At 46.6% G+C, this 18,866-nt stretch overlaps 1 protein-coding gene across 1 annotated transcript; it reads left to right on the top strand.

Annotated features, from left to right (window-relative positions):
- Positions 1 to 2,409: 2,409 nt before the first annotated feature.
- LGALS8 (galectin 8) lies at positions 2,410 to 18,558 on the top strand. The gene is made up of 10 exons (XM_080917586.1): positions 2,410 to 2,471; positions 4,351 to 4,493; positions 7,258 to 7,346; positions 8,666 to 8,876; positions 10,000 to 10,119; positions 10,630 to 10,686; positions 12,157 to 12,183; positions 12,607 to 12,695; positions 14,080 to 14,245; positions 16,876 to 18,558. The coding sequence occupies exons 2-10, from the start codon at positions 4,452 to 4,454 to the stop codon at positions 17,023 to 17,025; spliced, it is 951 nt and encodes a 316-aa protein (XP_080773712.1). The 5' UTR covers positions 2,410 to 2,471; positions 4,351 to 4,451; the 3' UTR covers positions 17,026 to 18,558.
- Positions 18,559 to 18,866: the final 308 nt, after the last annotated feature.

Here is an 18,866-nt window from a genome sequence, read left to right as displayed (position 1 = left end):
CTGCAGAGCCTATGAATAGTCTTTAAAAAACAAAACAAAATGGAAAGAAAGTTTGTTTCTTCACCGAAACATATGAAGTTAGAGCAGAAAGAAACATTTCTTACTGTGGCTCACTAAAAGTCAGGTTACATAGTCTGTTATATTGTCTTTTTAAAAACAAAGGATAGCACATGTGATCTTAGTGCTTAAGAGAATTAAGCAGAAGAATTGAAGAGTTCAAAGCTAGCCTGGGCTACACAGGACCACAATATCTCAAAAATATCTTCTCTTCGAAAATGAAAATCTTAAAAAAAAAAAGTTTGTGTGTAGGACGGGTGTGTAGAGGAGGTTGTAGAGACTAGGAGAGTGTCAACCACGTGGGCATCTCTCCAGCCCCAGTGCAAACCGGTTTTCACTCCTCCAGGTGCTTGCTTCTCAGTTCTTCCCGGCTGAATGTTGTGTTAGGTTTATGACTACTAGACCCATGGTTTCTCCAGCTCTCATTTCTACTGTAAAGTCAGTTCCTAGTGACCTCTGCCGCGGCACCCATTGATGCTGTTCCTGTTCTTTGACCCCTTGAGCATTGAGCAACCTGATGTTCTCTGCTTAGGGTACCTGTAGTTCCCAGCAGGTCTCTAAAGCGCTCTCTCTCCCCTCACCCTCTGTTGTCTTCCTGCCTTCCGCCCACCCAACAGCCTCAGCCTGCTGATTTTTATCTCCAGAGCACAGAGTTGCTCTCAAAAGCCCCAGGACATTGTACTAGCTATTCCCACAACTTGGAATGCATCCAGCACCGAGGTGAATTCATCCTATTTTAATTCTGTAAAGAAGCGGTCAACTCAGGCAAAACTAAAGATACCCAACTGTTCTTCATTTTTAAATAACAAAGCATTTAATCCAATCCTTAGGAACCTTTTTTTACAGGCATTACACTAGGTGTTGGGAATGTGCGAGACAAATTCCCTGTTGACCAAGCAGCTCAGTCCGTCAACTCCAGGGAAGGAGTGAGGATTAAAGAGAAAAAGGACAATTAGACAACACTGTAGCATGACCCCAGCCTGTTCTGAGGCTGAGGTGGGTTTATTTATTTATTTATTTCCAATCCGCTTTTATACCACTTTAAGTACATGAAAAAAATAATAAGATCAGTTTGGGTCAAGAAACAAGCCAGACAATAAACACAAATAGTCAAGGAACAAACAAGGCGATAAACAAAGTCCTGTGACCGCAGTTTATAGAGGTTTATCAGGATTACCAATATATCTGAGCCTACTTCCCTTTCCTAGGCCAAGGTCAAATTCCCTGAAGCCTACTCCTTTGTTCTAGCCCCAAACCAGATTCCTGCCTGAGTTTACTTCCCTGTCCTGTCCCAATGCCAAATTCCTGCCAATTTTCTAGAATCTGGCTCCCAAAACTCCCCACACCCTATCTCAATTTACAAATCCCAGAAAGTGTAGTGAGAAGCCCACCACCCTTAGTAACAACAGAACTAAAGCAATGTACATCAAGGGTTAAAAAAAAAAATCAAGTTCAAAGCAAAATAAAGCACAAAACCAGTGAAAAGACCAAATGGCGATGTCAAACATGTTCATGTGTCCTTTAAAAACAGACTTGAGCAATACCTAGACGAGACCATAACCTTGAAGCCGTTAGTACACCAACCCTAGGCAGCTCAGCCAGCCGTTCTCAGTGCCCTACAGCTTTGTGTTTGTACATAAAACAGTCGCAGTGCAGGCCCTTGACTATGTAGCTAAGTGCTTACTGACCATCCCTCTGCTCAGAACGGAGCACCACAGTATCTAACCTGTTTCTCCTAAGGAAGCGTTCCATGTAGTAAACCCCAGCACACACAGGGTTGACATGTCCTGGGTACTGCTCACAGGATGGGATTCCTTGCTGGGCAATAATGAACCGAGTTCCTGGACACCTAAGGCTAGTTTATTGGCAATAAGGAGCGGCTGTTAAATCCGATTGGCAAAGCATTGCTCAGCTCTGACCCAAGGCTGCAAAGGAGGCATACCCAAGAGGGCACTGGCCCCAGCGACACCCGCCACGATTACTCTTTAAATGTATTTTTATCAACCTTGAGATGGGGTATCTGTCCCAGAGTGACCCAGAATTCCTTAAGTTCTCCAATATGACACTGAATGTATAATCGTCCTGCCTCCAACTCTCAAGGGCTGGGATTACAGGGGTGCACCCGGACCGATTTGTGCAGAGCTGGGTGGAAATCAACCTGGGGCTTCGAGCACGTGAGGTGAGCCACACCCCAAGCCCAGACACCCACTCCCGCAGCCAGTCAGTGGTCTGCGTGGGTGACAGAGAGCCCAACAGCGGAGCCCACAGCACTCAGACGCCCCGCCCCTGCAGTCGTTCTCGCGGAAACAGCCCCGGGCTGACCCCGCCCTCGGCTTGTAGCCAAGCCAGGAACCCGGACGGCGTCCGGCAGGGGACACACGTCGGCGAGCAGCGCCTGCTACCACCTGGCTGGGGTGAGTCCTGGTGACTGCGGGCTCAGGGGTATCGGGATACCACTGTTCCCGAGTAGGAATCCGAAGGGAGGTTCGAGTGTGGACACGCCACCCCACAGTCCCCTTCGTGACACGCGCACAGGGCATCGGACACCCGGAGCGGTCGTGGGTTAAGGCTTAGTTCTGGGACCGGTAGTGTCGGGACAAGGCTGCTTGCCACCGGTGACAGCTCTCCGCCCGGCGGCTCCCCTGCCGTGGTCTCCATCCCCAGCCGGGGAAAGGGCGAGCATCACCTGGATCCCCAAGAATGACAGGCCCAAGGACAGTTGATTGACAGCTTTGTCACACTCCGTGATTCTAGACAAGCACTTTAGGATGCTGAGTCATTCGATGCCAACGTTAAACATAGGGAAACGCAATTTTTCTGGGTTTGGGGATCGTCTTAAAACCTAAGCCATGGATTGTTGTGGCTGTGAGGGCGAGACATGCCTGGAGACTTGGGAGAGTAGTTATTTAATGCCGGCCTAGGCCATCTTGATCTCTCTCTGGGCAAGATATCAATTATGGATGTGTGGATGGTAGTTCTTGTCCACTTTTGGCTCTACTTCGTGCTTCCTGAATCGCACAGAACAGAATTAAAGGTTCAGAGGATTTCAATACAATCAGAGTGATGATACTAGGTGTAGGGGTCTAGGGTGGTCTTTAGGGGTGTAACCAAGAGAGATGCAATTTTCTGTTCTCCAGTAAAACAGTAAGAGATTTTGGTGAGTGCCTGTTGTCTACAGCCTCACAGAATTGTAGGAAGTAATCTGCAGGAAACTCTAGTTTCGTTTTCTGGCTTGGTTCTGGTTTGAGTCATCAAACATAGAAGCTGTAAAAGTATCACACAGCTGTGCACTCTTATCTTTAAAAACTGGACTGATGCAGAACACTGCATCTAGAAGAGCAATTTTTTCTATTAATAATAGCTAGCTAACACATACTGAGCTGTTTTCTACTATTTAAACTAGTTTAATCCTCAGGACAACCCTATGATGTGATTCCTACTTGTTCTACAAACAGAAAGTTAAGTGAAACTAAGTTGTCATAGTCTCATAGCGCTGCCTGAGTGATATTTGCCATTGTTTTAGTTTAAGGGTCTGTGTCCTGTTTTTGTGTTAGGGACTGAACCCAGGACCTTGAACTTGTTAGACAAGCTCTCTACCACCGAACCACACCTCCATACCCTTTCCCAAGCTTTCTTAGGTGTTGAGGTTTTAACCCAAGGCTTCAGGCATACTAAGTTCAATGGAAATGACCACTGATCTCCTAGCTTGTATTTTCTTTGTATTTACGGCTTTCGATTTGCTTGGTTGTAGAACCCAGGGCCTCGTCACACTAGGCAAGCTCTCTACTTAGCTGTGCCCTTATCCCTTAAAACTTATCTCGAGACAGGATGCCTTAGTCTCTATTCTACTGCTGTGAAGAGACCATGACCATAGCAACTCTTAAAAGGAAAGCATTTAATTGGAGCTGGCTTATAGTTTCAGAGGCTTAAGTCCATTATCCTCAGGACTGGGGAGCCTGTGGGAAGCAGGCAGACATGGTGCTGGAGAAGTAACTGAAAGTTCCACATATGGATTGACAGGCAGCAGGAAGGGAGAGACACTGGGCCTAGCTTGGTCCCACCTCCAGTGACAGTTTTTCCAATAGGCCATACTTCTCAATCCTTTTAAATAGTTCCACTCTTTGGTGACTCTTTCATGAATAAATAAATACGTTATTAAGAATATATGGCGGGTCTTTGGTTATGCTAACACTGTTATTTGGTAACCATCAGTGAAGTAATATGTTTTACATAGGAAAGTTTGAGGTAAAGAAAAATTGTGTATGGACGTTTTTCTATTTTGCTTTTACACAGGACAAGTTTTTACTTTGAGTAATCCTTAAATGAAGAGTGGGTAAAGTCTGTATACGGAAGAGAGACTCCAATCAACAATATCAATAAGCTGAAAAAGAAAAATGTTGTCCTTAAACCACCTACAAAATACCATCTATAACCCGGTAACAGATTTTTGGCAATTTTTTCTTTTTTCTTTTTTCTTTTTTTTCCTTTTTTTTTTTTTTTTTTTTTTTTTTTTTTTTTGCCTGTAGTAGGATTGATAGCAAATACGCTCAAGTTCTGATTATCCACTGGGGCCAGGCATGAACACCATCCAGTTAGCATGCGGGACATTCGTGTTGGGAGACTTATACTGTGACAGGTGCTGTCTCAGACCTTAAAAACGTCAGTTTGAAAGGAAAGTGCATTTCTTATCCTACAGAGATTTTCCTTCTTCTTAAACAATTGTAATGATGTATTTTTATGTGTGTTGGTGTTTTGCCTGCATGTGTGTCTCTGTGTGAGCACATTAGAGCCAGTGGAACAGATAATTGTGAGTTGCCATGTGGATTCTGAGAGTTGAGTCATCGCCCTAGCTTCCCATGGTTTTCCCTTCTTTTCTGTTACAGTTTTATTTACTGTGGTGAGTGTGTATGTGTGTGTGTGTGTGTGTGTGTGTGTGTGCACGCGCATAAACTTTGATGCCACAACATAGGAATGAAAGGAAGATCTGGGTACAACTTTTGGGAAGTTCTGTTCTACCACGTAGGTCTGAAAGTTGACTCAGGTAGTCAGATTTGGCAGGAGGCACCTTTACCTGATGGGCTATCAGACTGGCTTTAGTCTTCCTTCCTTTGCCTGTCTGTCTGTCCGTCCATCTATTGTATAGGGGATTGAATCTATGGCATCATGATTTGGGTGTATCATAGAACTAGGCCACACTATCTGTCCACCCATTCACAGTCCATTTGTTAGGTTTTTCTGCTTGTTTGCTTTAAGATAAGGCATTGCTGTGTTGTCCAGTCTGACCTCAAACTGAAATCCTATAAACCCAGTACTGGGCTTATAGACTGATGTGTTCCACCACACCCGCCTTTTTGTGGTGTTTTTGAAATGAGAACTGTCCACAAGAAGTTAATGTCTCAGACTTGCCCTCTGTTTTCCCAACACTGCTTGGAAGTGTAGCAGGGGAAATGTCAGGAGCCAGTGGCAAGAGACCTGAACAAAACATGTTGTCCAGCTGCTAAGAGTCTGACTACCTGCTAGGAATGCAGTCAACATCCTGGTCTTCTGGAAACCTGTGAAGAGCTTGCTTTGGTGCTGTGCTGGTGAGCTTCTCTGGATGTGCCTGGTTTCCTTTAACCACTACACTGTTGATAGAGATCTGACATAGGGCCACTGGTTTTTGGTGACCCTCTAGGAGACTCTTAAGCAGTAGAAATGTCAAAAGTCACTGAACCAATTGTGTGTGTTGAGAACATAGCTGTGATTTTCCTTTATAACTTTCAGTACCATAGTGAAAGAAAGGTTTTACAACCATGTCAAGCAAACTGAATTTTGGGGAGAAATAGCCTTATGTGGCAATGGGTCTAAAAAAAGGTTTACAAAATTTGACACCAGTGAAGACATTTAAAGTGATTTTACACACGTTATAGCTAAAAACATCTCACGGTCGTAGACTGGAATAAAACAAGACTCGGCTTATGTGGGGTGTGTGTGTGTATGCATGTATGCATGCATGTATTTGTATGAGACAGTGTATGCGTGTATACATGTATGTGGTGAGTGTATGTGCGTGTGACTTTTTTTCTGTACTTGGTGGAAGACAGGAAGTGCTTCCTGTTGGTTTGGTCTGGACGGGTGCAAGCCCCACCACGCTCATGCTTCTTGGGACAGATAAAGTACACACTGCAACTGCCGGCGTCCTTTTCACTTTTCTACTTGGTATATTCCGCTCACTAGTTCCACTGGAAGAACTTTAAAGATGAAAAGCCAGAGCCACTGCTCACGCAGATGAAGACATTGAAGACATTGTCTTCATTCTGTCCCGGAAATGCCGTCAAGTGGCATCTGTCTTTCCATGGAGTCTGTAGTTGTTCTTCTAGGCACTTCTGCGTTTGTTTCGCTGAGATGAGCGTGGGCCCCTCACTTTGTAGCCCAGGTTAGCCTCCAGCTTACATCAGTCATTTTGCTTCGGCTTCCCAAGTGCAGCTTGAGTTTCCACGCAGCTTGGGGAACTTAAGCCTCTCTAGATATCCCGCTGGCCAAGAAGTGAGTAGAACGAGAGTCTGACTCGGTTGTTACTCTCATTAAAAACCACTCGTCAGCATTAACCCGGCTGCAGCTGAGGAGCCAGGTTCCCTGAGAATCACCAGCGCAGGGCATGGCTGTTGAGTTATTGTAGCCAAAGGGCAGAGATCGACTCTGACTGAGGAAGAATTGCCAGGGCGGAGTCCTGAGGGCTCCAGCACATGCTTCGGGGCCTTTCAGATCCCCCACAGTGTGACAGTGATGTGGAATTGTCTGCTGGGGAAACTGAAGACTTTGGGTTTTTAGCTGTGGCTGGTCACAGCGGCACTGTCTGCCTCACATACAGGAGCACTCCACACACCTAGAAAGGAAGCTTCAGGTGCTCGCGTTGCTTAGGGCAGTAAGTTCCTTCTCGGAAACCCAAGTGTAGGCCTCAGCCAGTCTCTCGAGGGCAGTTCTCTGTCTCACATCTGCTTAATCTCCTTCAGTATCTTTCTCTTCATCTCCAGTCAGTTTTTAAGAATGAGTAGTGAGTTGGGCACAGTGACTGCTTCCTCTTACCAGTACTTGTGAGGCAGAGGCGGGAAAGTCAGACGTTCAAGGTCATATCGTATTAGTCTACATTAATCACTGAGTTTGGTCATAATTGCCTTAATTCGCTTATGAAAATACATTTGTAAAATGTCTTTCCCTTAGATAATCCCCTATGTTGGCACCATTACTGAGGAGCTGAAGCCCGGCTCTTTGATTGTTATCCGTGGGCATGTTCCTAAAGATTCAGAAAGGTAAGATTACTGTGTGGGTCTGTGACCAGAGAAGACTGGAGAGGCTCTGGGGTTTCTTTGCTTCACTAACAGCCCTGCTGAGGTGTGTGGAGGTGTAATAGGGTGAAGGTACCTGGAATGTTTTGTTTTGTTTGGAGACAGGGTCTCTACACAGCCCTGGCTGTCCTGGAGTTCACTCTGTAGACATGTTGGTTTGAAACTCACAGAAATCTGTCTGCCTCTGCCTCCTGAGTACTGGGATTAAAGGCACCACCACCATGCCCAGCTGGTTACTGGAATTTTTTTATATCATTGTTGTAAATGTGATTTCACAATAAACAGGTACACTGATGGAAGAGGGGCTTGTTGAGTAACAGGATGTCTCAGTACAGTCTAAGCACTGTCACGATGGTCTCTCGAGACAGTCTCTTGGCGGTATTGACGAGTGTCTGCTTTGGGTATAATAAACTCAGGGTGTTACTTCTCTTGCTCCTGAGAAAAACAACATAAGGAAGAAAGGTTTATTTCCTTCAGCTCATGATGTGAGGGTACAGTCCATCCTGGTGGGGAACGTCTGGCAGAAAGAGCAACTCTGCAGTGGTGGCAGGGTCTTGAGGCAGCTGATCACATTGTGTCCACAGACAGGAAGTAGATGAATAGCTAGGGCTCAGCTCACTCAGTCTTTTCTGTATTCGGTCAGAGACTCTAGTCTTTGAATGCTGCAGTTCACCTTCAGGGTGGCTCGTCCCTCCCTGTCAAATCTCACTGAAAATGCTCTCACAGGCAGACCCAGGCCGTGTCTCCTGGGTGACCTCCAATTCAGCCAAGTTGAAAAGGAAGAGTCGTCAACTTTGATCTCGACAAAGAGCTGGATACGGTTTTGAGTGGCTGACATGATTGGTTTACAGAGACCCCTTGAGTGTCCCCCTGGGAGCAGGCCTCATGATCAGACCCCTCACCAAAAATGTAGCCTCATTTTCACGCCTGAAAGGCTGGTGGTTTCTGCGTAGCGGGGGGTGAGGCGTGGCGCCAGGAGCAGGTGGGATCGGTACAGTTTAGTTTGAACAGCCTCCCGGACCAGAAGTTTCCCTGGCATCTGCCCTCTGTTCATCAGCAGATTTGAACAAACACAGATGAGGCCAGCATCCAAGACAGGCAGGAGAGGGATGTTCTCATTCTGGGCCCATGTAACTCAGCTCATGCCTGGGGCTGTGTTACTGAGGAAGGAGGAAAGGAAGACGGGCAGGCTGCCCTGTGGGCCCTGCGGATGAAGGAGGGGTGCTGGGGTGGGGTTGGGGTGGCTCAGCTCTGTGGACTCACATGGCTCTGCTCTTGCTCAGATTCCAGGTAGACTTTCAGCACGGCAACAGCCTGAAGCCGAGAGCTGATGTGGTCTTCCACTTTAACCCTCGCTTCAAGAGGTCCAACTGCATCGTTTGTAACACCCTGACAAATGAGAAATGGGGCAGGGAGGAGATCACCTACGACATGCCCTTCAGAAAAGAGAAGTCCTTTGAGATCGTGATCATGGTGCTGAAGAACAAATTCCAGGTAGGTGCTGAGAGAGAGACCGGGAGCGTGTGAGTGGGCGCGGGGACGTCTCTGAAACTACTGAAGGCATCGGATATGTCACTGTCCAGATGGAAACACAGAACACACACACATTCTAAGGTCTTACTTCTTCCAGGAGGGCTGAATTCTGGATCATACAGCACCCTGTCACAGTTAGGGTGGTAGATTACAAAAACCACACCCAGAGCATGGGAGAGTCTGCATGAGCAGTCTGTGGTGGACAAGGGAATACCTCGAAGGGGCATCCCAGGATCACAGCAAGATACTGCTGTAGGGCCCTGGGGACCTCGTGAACACGGTGACTTCCTGGGGCTGCAGTTTAGCTCCAGAGGCCCCTAACAGTGCCAACCCTCAAACCCATAGAGTGCTTATTCAGCAGAGATCTTGTGCCATATTTTGACCCGGGGCCTTGTGGGACATTGTTCTCTGGAGCCCCTGTGCTCCTTGGTTTGCTGTTCTATGCCCTCCCGTCTAGGTCAGTCTAACTGTACCCATCATTGTTGCCCTGGGTTTGTTGTATGTGGGGATTTTGAAAGCTCCCTGAGAAGTCAGAGATCTGCCTGCCTCTGCTCCCCAAATGCTGGGATAAGCTCCTTCACTGCTTGGCTGCTACATGCTTTTACTTAGGGAACTCAGTGCCTTCTTATCCCTCCCATAGAGGTGGGTCTGTCAGAGTGTAGCCCTGAAAGAGGGTTGGGACCTCAAGTAGGCAGAGCTTCCCTGCACCCTAGGCTTCCAGACCTCGTGGATGGCTCTCAGGGCTGTGAGCATGGCTGTCTCCTGGGCACACAGGTAGATTCATGTGGAGTACACATACTAACAAGTGTGTGTGACTGGAGAGATGACCCAGGCGCTTCATCAGACTTCTGCTGCTGTGGCAGCTGCTTGAAGCCACAATTCGAGCAGAAACCTGTGAGAAAAATAAACCTGAGGCACCATTCATTCATCCATTCATTCATTCAGTGGTGCTGGAGATGAAACCTGCGACCTCACACTGTAGGCAAGTGTTCTACCATAGCTCCACTCCCAGCCCATGAGACACTTAGGATAAGGAGTTATCTCTTACTGTGCTCTGAGGGCATTGCCTTCTGTGTGTCTCCAGGTGGCGGTGAATGGAAAGCACATTCTGCTGTACACCCACAGGATCAGCACCGAGAAGATAGACACGCTAGGCATCTACGGCAAGGTGAACATTCATTCCATCGGGTTCCGGTTCAGCTCGGTGAGTGACCTTCCACACATCCCCGGGGCCTCCGGGGACAGACCAAATGGTAGAAGTCTCCTTTAATTTACGTCTTCCATTTAGGTAAAAAGTAACATATATTTCAGGCTAGTTGGGTTCTGCTCACTAACCATGCTTTTGTTGTTTGTGGGACCTCAAATCTAGAACGAGCCTACCAGACGGTTAGAGTGTATCTCCTGTCCATGGGAGTGAATAAATATCTCTGCAAGACAGTTTTCTATGTACCTGGATTTAAGTTTCTTGCTCATTTCTTGTTTCCAAGGATGTGAACAGTTTAATTCTCGACATCTGTACCCAGCTGCCATATTCTAGCCAACATTAGATCTGATTCTCCCAAACTCTTGCCAGTGTGGGGGGCTCCCCAGTGTTAGGTTGCATTTTTAAATCATATTTATCAGTAGTTTTCCATGCTCACTGATAAGTTTTCATTGTGCTCAGTATTTTAAGATTTTCTGATGGGTGTTAAAGTTCATCTGTGTTATTTTGCAGGATTTACAGAATATGGAAACATCTTCTCTGGGACTGACACAGATAAGCAGAGAAAATGTAAATATTCTATGAATTAGTAGTTTCAAATGTTCTTAGTTACCGTCAGTAGAAGGATCTTATTTTCCTTTAATTATGGACCTTTCTGTATGTGTTCATATGTATGCAGGTGCATGTGTGTGTGTGCATGTGTGTGTGTGCATGTGTGTGTCCATGTGTGTGTGTGTGCATGTTCATATGCATGCAGGTGCATGTGTGTATGCATGTGTGTGTGCATGTGTGTGTGTGCATGTTCATATGTATGCAAGTGCAAGTGTGTGTGTGTGCATGTGTGTGTGTGCATGTTCATATGTAGGGAGGGGCATGTGTGTGTGTGCGTGTTCATATGTAGGGAGGGGCATGCCTGTGTACATGTCCACAGAGGCCACAGGTCAAGTCTGAAGTCTAATCAATTGCTCTACGTCTTTTAAAAAGTTATTTTGCATGTGTATGCACGGATACATGTGTGTGAAAGCCAGAAATAGATATGGGATGTCTTTGCTTACTCTCCACCCTTTAAAGCGCAGTCTCTTAGTTGAACCCAGAGCTTGCCAACTCAGCTAGTCTAGGTAGCTAGCTTGCTCTAGAGATCCTGCCATGTGCTAGTGTTGAAGGCAGGCATCCAAGCCTGCCCAGCATTTATGTGGGTGCCAAGGGTTTGAGTCCTCATGGCTACCCTGCAAGTGCCTTAGCCTTGGACCGGTCCCTCCAGTTCTTCCACCTTGTTTTCCTGAGACAAGGTCTCTCAATGACCCTAGGACTTCCTATTGGCTAGACTGGCTGCTCGGCTAGCTGCAGGGGTCAACCTTTCTCTGTTTCTCCAGTGTTGGAGTCACAGATGTGCAGCTCCCATGCCCGGCCTTTACATGGGTGTGTAGCAGGAACTCTACCAGCTGAACTATCTCCCCAGCTTCCCAAATGAATCAGTCAGTAAAGAGCCAGAAGGAACACTGCTTTATGGTGTTGGGCAGTGCGTTTTTGTTGACATGCAGCATATTGGTTTAAATGACTACCACTCTGGTGTATGTAAAAAGCGCTCTGTCTCCCTGGCTTGTTGAGAGCATGAAGTATCTGTAAATGCTGAACATCAGGTGCACAATGAATTCTCCGTTCCCAGCAGCAACAAGGACAGTTTTACAGTTGACATTTACTGTTCTTAAGGAAGCAAGGCCTTACCGTCTGCACATCTGTGCCTACAGGCAGGACAACATGTCAGTGTTTGGAGAGTTCTTGGGGAGGACAGGCAAGATGTGCTTGAAGCTCACATGTAAACCTTTGAATAACTATTAATTTGCGAGCGGTAAAGTGTCCACATGAGGATGCTGGACCATGTTGCTCTTCATAAGCTCCAAGGTACCTGTCATGAAGCACAGTACCTGTGTCACACTGAGGCAGCTAGGGCACTGATACCCGGGGCCACAGCAGGCTGAGCCTTTGCAGACCCATCAGTCGCCCAGTAGGTAGTTCTCACAGTTCTTTTTCTTTCACCAGATACAAAAGTCTGGCAAGCTCCAGTTGGTGAGTACTTTTGCTTGGCTATTACCCATGAACTAGTTTGTAAATGACCTAGAGCATGAACAGCGGAACCTTGAAAGGCAGCTGCAGTCTTTCCACACTGTATTGTGGAACTGTTTCGTGTAGCGTAGCGGAGACATTTCTAAATTCCCGTAGTGATTTATTTTGTGTGCCTGGCACTTTAACTATGCCCTTCAGTGTTGGTTGCCTCTTGGGATTCTGAGAACAGGGGAGGATATAAAAAGCCAGCAGAGGCTGAGAGAGAGGAGGAGGGACCAGGAGGAGGTGGCCCTTGCCACGAGAGGCTGTGCTTTGCGGGGGCTCAGCCGAGGTGAACGGAGTGACAGCACAGGTCCTTCCCCTCCTGACCTTCATGTTGTTGGGGATTTTCTGAAGATGCCTCATTCTGACTGTGGCCCCTTTCAGAGCCTGCCGTTTGAAGCAAGGTTGAACGCCTCCATGGGTCCTGGACGAACGGTTGTCATTAAAGGAGAAGTGAATACAAATGCGAGAAGGTCAGTCTGCTGCCCCAGCGCCTGTGCCCCTGGGGTGCGTGGAGCTAGGGTTCTTTCCTGAAGGGTGGCAAGTGGCAGGGCAAGGTCCCACCGAAGAGCTGCCGGCAGTCAGGCTCTGGCTGAGGCCGCTTTTGGTCAGGGAGGTGAAAATTTTGTCCATGAGGCCCTCTTGCCTAATAGTCTCGGTGTGACCAAACTTGGGGTCACAATCCGTACCCCAAGAAGCCAAGTTGAGCTATTGATCCTCAAGGAGTCAATTGGAAATAGCCAACTAGTGAAAACCAGGAAAAGGGTTTACTCACCATGGCCACAATGGGAAGAGAGACTGATCCAGTGACCCCTCTCAAGTCCATCTTGAAGATCCAGGGGCAAGATTCAAGATTAGAGGGCCAAGGATCTGTACATCTAAGCAGGCCCAGTTGAGGTGTGGTCCCACCACCCTGGCCCACTGGGCTCCTGTCTCACCTGGCTAGGGGCTCTGACAAGTTGTAAATCTTTTTCCAGGAGACAAGTTCCCTCTCTGATTGGTGCTGTTTCCTTCTAGCATGGGATTCCTGGGAAACTCTCATTTCTTAGAGGCCATAGTTTGAACAGTGATAGATGAGGGACACACATCTCTTTACAATATCTTCATTTCTGCCAGACCAGTTAGTTACCTCAGGTCAGGGCTTCCTTCTGTGGTACAGAACATTGTGCTTAAGACTCTTCTGGGTTGGGCACGGTAGTGCGCATCTAATCCCAGCACTGGGCAGCAGAGACAGGAGGATTCCAGGGGGAGACGCTGTCTCAGAATAAGGCAGATGGGCTAGAGACATGGCTCGGTGATCGCAGATATCCTGCTTTTGTAGAAATCACCTTCCAGCACAAGTGCCAAGCAACTCACAACCTCCACTGACTCCAGGGGATCTGACTCTTTCTTCTGACCTCCACAGACACTACACTTACATGCACATAGCTGTGCATGTATGAATACCTAAAAGTAGTAAAATTAATCTTTAAAACGTGAGTAAGTTAGAAAGTAGTATTGGAAGATACCTAGTATCAGCTTCTGGCTTCTGTGTGCACAGCCACCCCTATGTAACACGCATGCACGCTCACTCGCACGCATCTTTTCCCAAGATGTCCACATTATTGAAAGCTTTTCATTGGTAGTAGCATCCTTCCAAGGAGGGGTCATGTAGAACCGATTGGAGAATGCCTGCACTGAGAGACTGAGTCCTGCAGTCCCTGTGGAGTTCGCCTTTCATGCTAATCCTGGTCTGATGTTGCACAAGAGTCAGTGCATGCAGATTTGGAGTTGGAAGTCCCTCCTCCCTGTGCATGCACATGGTTTGCAGTTAGAACTGTAGTTCAAGTCTGAGCTTGTTTTTCCTTTCTCTTAAAGCTTTAACATTGACCTCGTGGCAGGAAAATCAAGGGATATTGCTCTGCACTTGAACCCACGCCTGAATGTGAAAGCGTTTGTGAGAAATTCTTTTCTCCAGGATGCCTGGGGAGAAGAGGAGAGAAATATCACCTCCTTCCCATTTAGTTCTGGGATGTACTTTGAGGTAAGATTGTGGTTTGGTTTGGTTTGGTTTTAAATTGGACAGTAGAATGAGTCCTGAGAACACGGTAGAGTAACTTTTATTTAAATAAAACCCAATCATCTGTGTAGGAAATATATGCTGTTGCTCACTGGCCATGAAGGTTGTGATCTGAGCATGAGCCATTGGTACAAACAATAGGACCAGTATACGTGAAATACCGGATTCTTGTGAAACGGATGCTAGGGGGCTGGCTAGACTCTCATGGTCTCTTAGGACCATCAATTTAGGTTATGCTTTTCTACTGCTTCTTCTTGTTTCTTCCTCCTCCTCCTTGGATTTTTGAGACAGACTTTCTCTGTGTAGTCCTGCTGTTTTGGAACTAACACTGTAGACCAGGCTGGCCTCTTAGACCCACCTGCCTCTGCCTTCTGAGTGCTGCGATTAAAGACACGAACCACTACCAGCCAGTTACATTTTAAACACATATGCTCTAAACCAGTGATTCCCAAACCTTCCTAATGCTGTGACCCTTTAATACAGTTCCTCATGTTGTTGTGACTCCCAACCGTAAAATTATTTTTCTTGCTATTTCATAACTGTAATTTTGCTACTGTTGTGAACCATAACGTAATTATGGTCTTAGGCGACACCTGTGAAAGGGTTGTTCATGGGGTCACAGCCCACAGGTTGAGAGCCACTGCTCTAAATGATTCGAGTTCTCGGGAACTCATAAGACTGGTTGTTGAAGCATGAACAATCAGAAGGTGGCAATTTCATGTAACATTATGTCCAACTTCCAGGGTAAGGAGGTACCCTAGTGCTTGGGGGATGAACTGATATGGAAATTCTTTGAAGGTGTAGGTACTGGTTGTGAATTCAGAAGGCTGAGCAAGAGCTGGAAGGCCAGGTTTAGGGCAGTTTGAACAAGTCACTGGAAGAGGGAAGTATGGGTCAGGGTTTGTCGTTGGCAAGGGACACTAGATATGGGATGACCTAGGGTACTCAGGATGAAAACAGAGTACCTCTAGAAGGAAGCTGGTCCTCGTGGCTGAGAGGAAACCAGTAGTATAACTTGGTCTCAATCTATGATGCTGAAATAAAAAGATAATAACAATCAAATAATGCTGAAAACCAGAAAAGTGAAAAAAAATATTTGACTAATAAGTTAAATAATGCCATTAAGATTAGATGAGGCAGAGGCTAGAGAGATGGTTCAGTGCGCGTTCCAGTCAGGGCCACATCAGGCAGTTGTCACCTGGAACTGTAGGAGATTTGCCCTGCACTCATGCACACACACACACACACACACACACACACACACACAAAATTAAAACTAAACATCTTTAAAAAAAAAAAAAGCTAAAGATGGAGCTTGTTCCAGACAGTTTTTGTTTTGGGCAGAGCTAAAAGGCTGACTCAGCCTAGGCGACAGGAGATAGTGGGTGCACTTGGAATCCACACTCCCTCAGTACCCGCTTCCCTTGTGAGTGTCCTCACACTGCTGTCAGCCTCCCACAAGGACACTCTCCGGCCAAACCTGTGCCTTTCCAATGTTTTCCTGAGGTTTTTGCAGCTCTTTCCACTATGCCATTCTTTTCAAGTAAACAGGATCTTGCACTTCAAATTTCGTCACCCTGATTCTCTAAGTGCATGTTACCCGTGTGTGCACACGGCTGCTCCACCATTCAGACAGACAGGGGCTCACTGAACCTGGGACTAAGTTGGTAGCAGCGAACCCCAATGGTCCTGTCTGTTCACCCCATCTACCATAGTTGCAGGTGCTTGGGGCAGCCCACTTTTCAGTGGTGTGGTAGGATCCAAACTCAGGTCCTCTGACTTGCTTCTACAGTAAGCACTGAGCCCCCATTCAGCCCCACTCTTTAGAAACAGGCTGGGGGCAGAACCCAGTGCCTCACAGGCAAGCACCCTGACTCACTAAGTTACGCTGTATCAGTGGAGCTCAGGAAGCATCAGCTCAGAGTGTACAGCAAGGGGAGAGGACAGAGGAGGAGTAACCAAAATGTCTGGATTATATAGGGAAGAGCCTCTGGGGGAAGGGTATGCCAGCCATACCCTATATATAGAGACTGAGGGATGCTGAGAGAACCTGGAGACCAGGTACAGTTTGGTATGTTAGCCGCCTTAGCCCCTGGTCCTGGGTTTGAAACAGGATTGCCAAGTAACTGTTCTCTTTACCAAGCATCCCAAACTGCTGTAATCTTATCAGTTGATGTGGCTGAGACCTTAACATCAGACCTTTAGCATTGAGGCATGACATTCAGGGTTCAAGACTCAGCTTCTCAGTGAAGGGGTGGGAAAGGGGGTGGCGACCAGCAGCTTTCTGTTAATCCCCAAATATGAGGAGAGGCACTTCCTAGTCTGTGAGAACCAGGAGCAGAATGGGGAAGGGGAGTACTGAGGGAAGGACCAGGTAAGACACAAGTGGGCTGAAGCAGAAGGTGCCACCATGATAGATTGGGGATTTGGGCCATCTTTAAAATCACTCAGAAGGGAAGTCAATGGAAGAAGGCTGGGGAAACATGTCCAAGCTCAGAGCAAACCAGTTTTCCTTTTGATCCTGTGTTAGTACAGAAGAAACATGAGTTTTAAAATGAAAGGCAGCTACTGACAGTGTGGTCCTTTCTTTTCAGATGATAATTTACTGTGATGTCCGAGAGTTCAAGGTTGCGGTGAATGGTGTGCACAGCCTGGAGTACAAACACAGATTTAAAGACCTAAGCAGCATTGACACACTAGCAGTGGACGGTGATATCCGTTTGCTGGATGTCAGGAGCTGGTAGCTACCATGCTGCCAGAACCCTCGAAATACAAGATGGCTTATCCGATACTGGCCATGTCGAATGCATCTCGCTTCCACCACATTGTTTATGTTGTTACATTGAGCTCATATAACATCAAGTCCGACTGCTGTTGTCAGGCCTGGCCATGTAGTGTGGCTACCTCTACATCCCGAGGATCAAATCGGGGTGATCACAGCTCACCGCCAGCGAGGCTCTGCACACCGGGCCCTCTTATTCTAGTGCCTAAAATATATTGTATACTGCATATACTAGCTAATAGGATGGCAGGCACACTTCCTGTGTATATTCTCTGAGCTGGCTAGACACGGCAGTGCCCAGAACTGGTGTGGTCCCTGTTTTCTGGCACTCAAGTGTCATATGACTAGTTGCTGGTCCCCTAATGTAGGGTCTTCCTGCTGGCATTGCATTAACCCCATTGCAGTCAAGGTCAGAATATACTGATGGATGGGAAACACTACTTCCCCAATTTCCTCTTCATAATCAGCATTCTGTCACATCTTATAACTGAATACTGCATAACATTTACTAAGCTCTGCTTTAAACTTTATAAAATATTTGATGCTGAACACAGCAGAATGATGACAAAATGTGCTCCAAGCAGATTTCTGCTGGTTGATTGGCACTTAAGTCAAGGGGTGTGGGGGGTGCCTGTGGCAAAGTGAGGTAGAAGTTGGATAGTTTGTAACCCTCTTGGGTAACTAACATCGAAATAGGCAGTGAATATATAAATCAGGCACTATCAAAGCAAAACCTACCCAGGAGGGTAATGTAAAAAGGCTGAGTTGGTGTGGAGACCAGTCTTTGGGTCTGAAGATGTCAGTCTTCATCAGCAGTGAGGTCAGGCACTGCTCTGCTAAGTCAACTTGCTCGGCAGATTCAGCTTCTGTACTCCTGTAACTTCCAGGATGGGATTGGAACCCTAGGGGTTGGAGCCCTTGGTAGTCTTTCTTCACAGGTCCAATCTTATTACAGGTGTCAAAGGTTTAGGTGTGGGGAAGAGGAAGAACTGGTTTTATTAGGTGGTATGATAACAGGCTGGAATTCTGCCAGTGTTTAGCAGTTTTCCCTCAATTTACCCAGACATATGTACTCACCTAGGAAATAATACTGTCAGCAATCTTGCTTTTTAAGAAGGACTCAAAGCAGCAACTGCTAGTCCTTCATTTTCATGCAAATTTATTATGTGTACTCTAAAACACTCGTGGGGTGGTGGGTGGAGCTGGGCAATTTGTAGGGAGGCCAGAGTCCCCCACGGTTACTTCATAAAGAATGCATTACTGAGATGGTGGGAGCTGAAAGGCACTCAGGAAAAATTAAAAGCCCATTCATACAAAAGCTTATTTTCATTTCTATTTTTACATAAAGCCATTAAGACTTATTTTGAATAGATTCAGTCTTAGTTACTGGAATTTTTTGGGTTGTGAGACATTTTGTTGTACATTCCTAAGTTCTATCTCTAAACTACAAAATGCCTTTTTGCTTGTCCTAATTCTGCATTAAAGTTTTATATTAAATTTAGAATGAATACTCTCTGGAATAGTTCTTCCAGGTTGTAGATACTGAAGGCAAACTGGTTGAATTCTGTTGGTTTCAGCCTCACCTAACAGTACTAGACAGAAAACTTCAAAACCACCACTAGTGTTGCCACCCTTCCTGTGTGCTCTGTCAGGTGTGGGTTGTTTCCCAAGCAGCATCTCCTCCTCACACACAGAAAAGATGCACAGTGGACATCCGCAGCCCCGAGACCTCCAACTGTCAACCTACCACAAACGAAAAGCAGTGCCCCAAATGGCTGAATGCTGTGGGCTGTAGCACTTCTA

Source organism: Micromys minutus (genome assembly GCF_963924665.1).
Source record: "Micromys minutus genome assembly, chromosome: 6".
NCBI classification, from domain to species: domain Eukaryota; kingdom Metazoa; phylum Chordata; class Mammalia; order Rodentia; family Muridae; genus Micromys; species Micromys minutus.
This window is presented reverse-complemented; position numbering and strand designations above follow the sequence as displayed.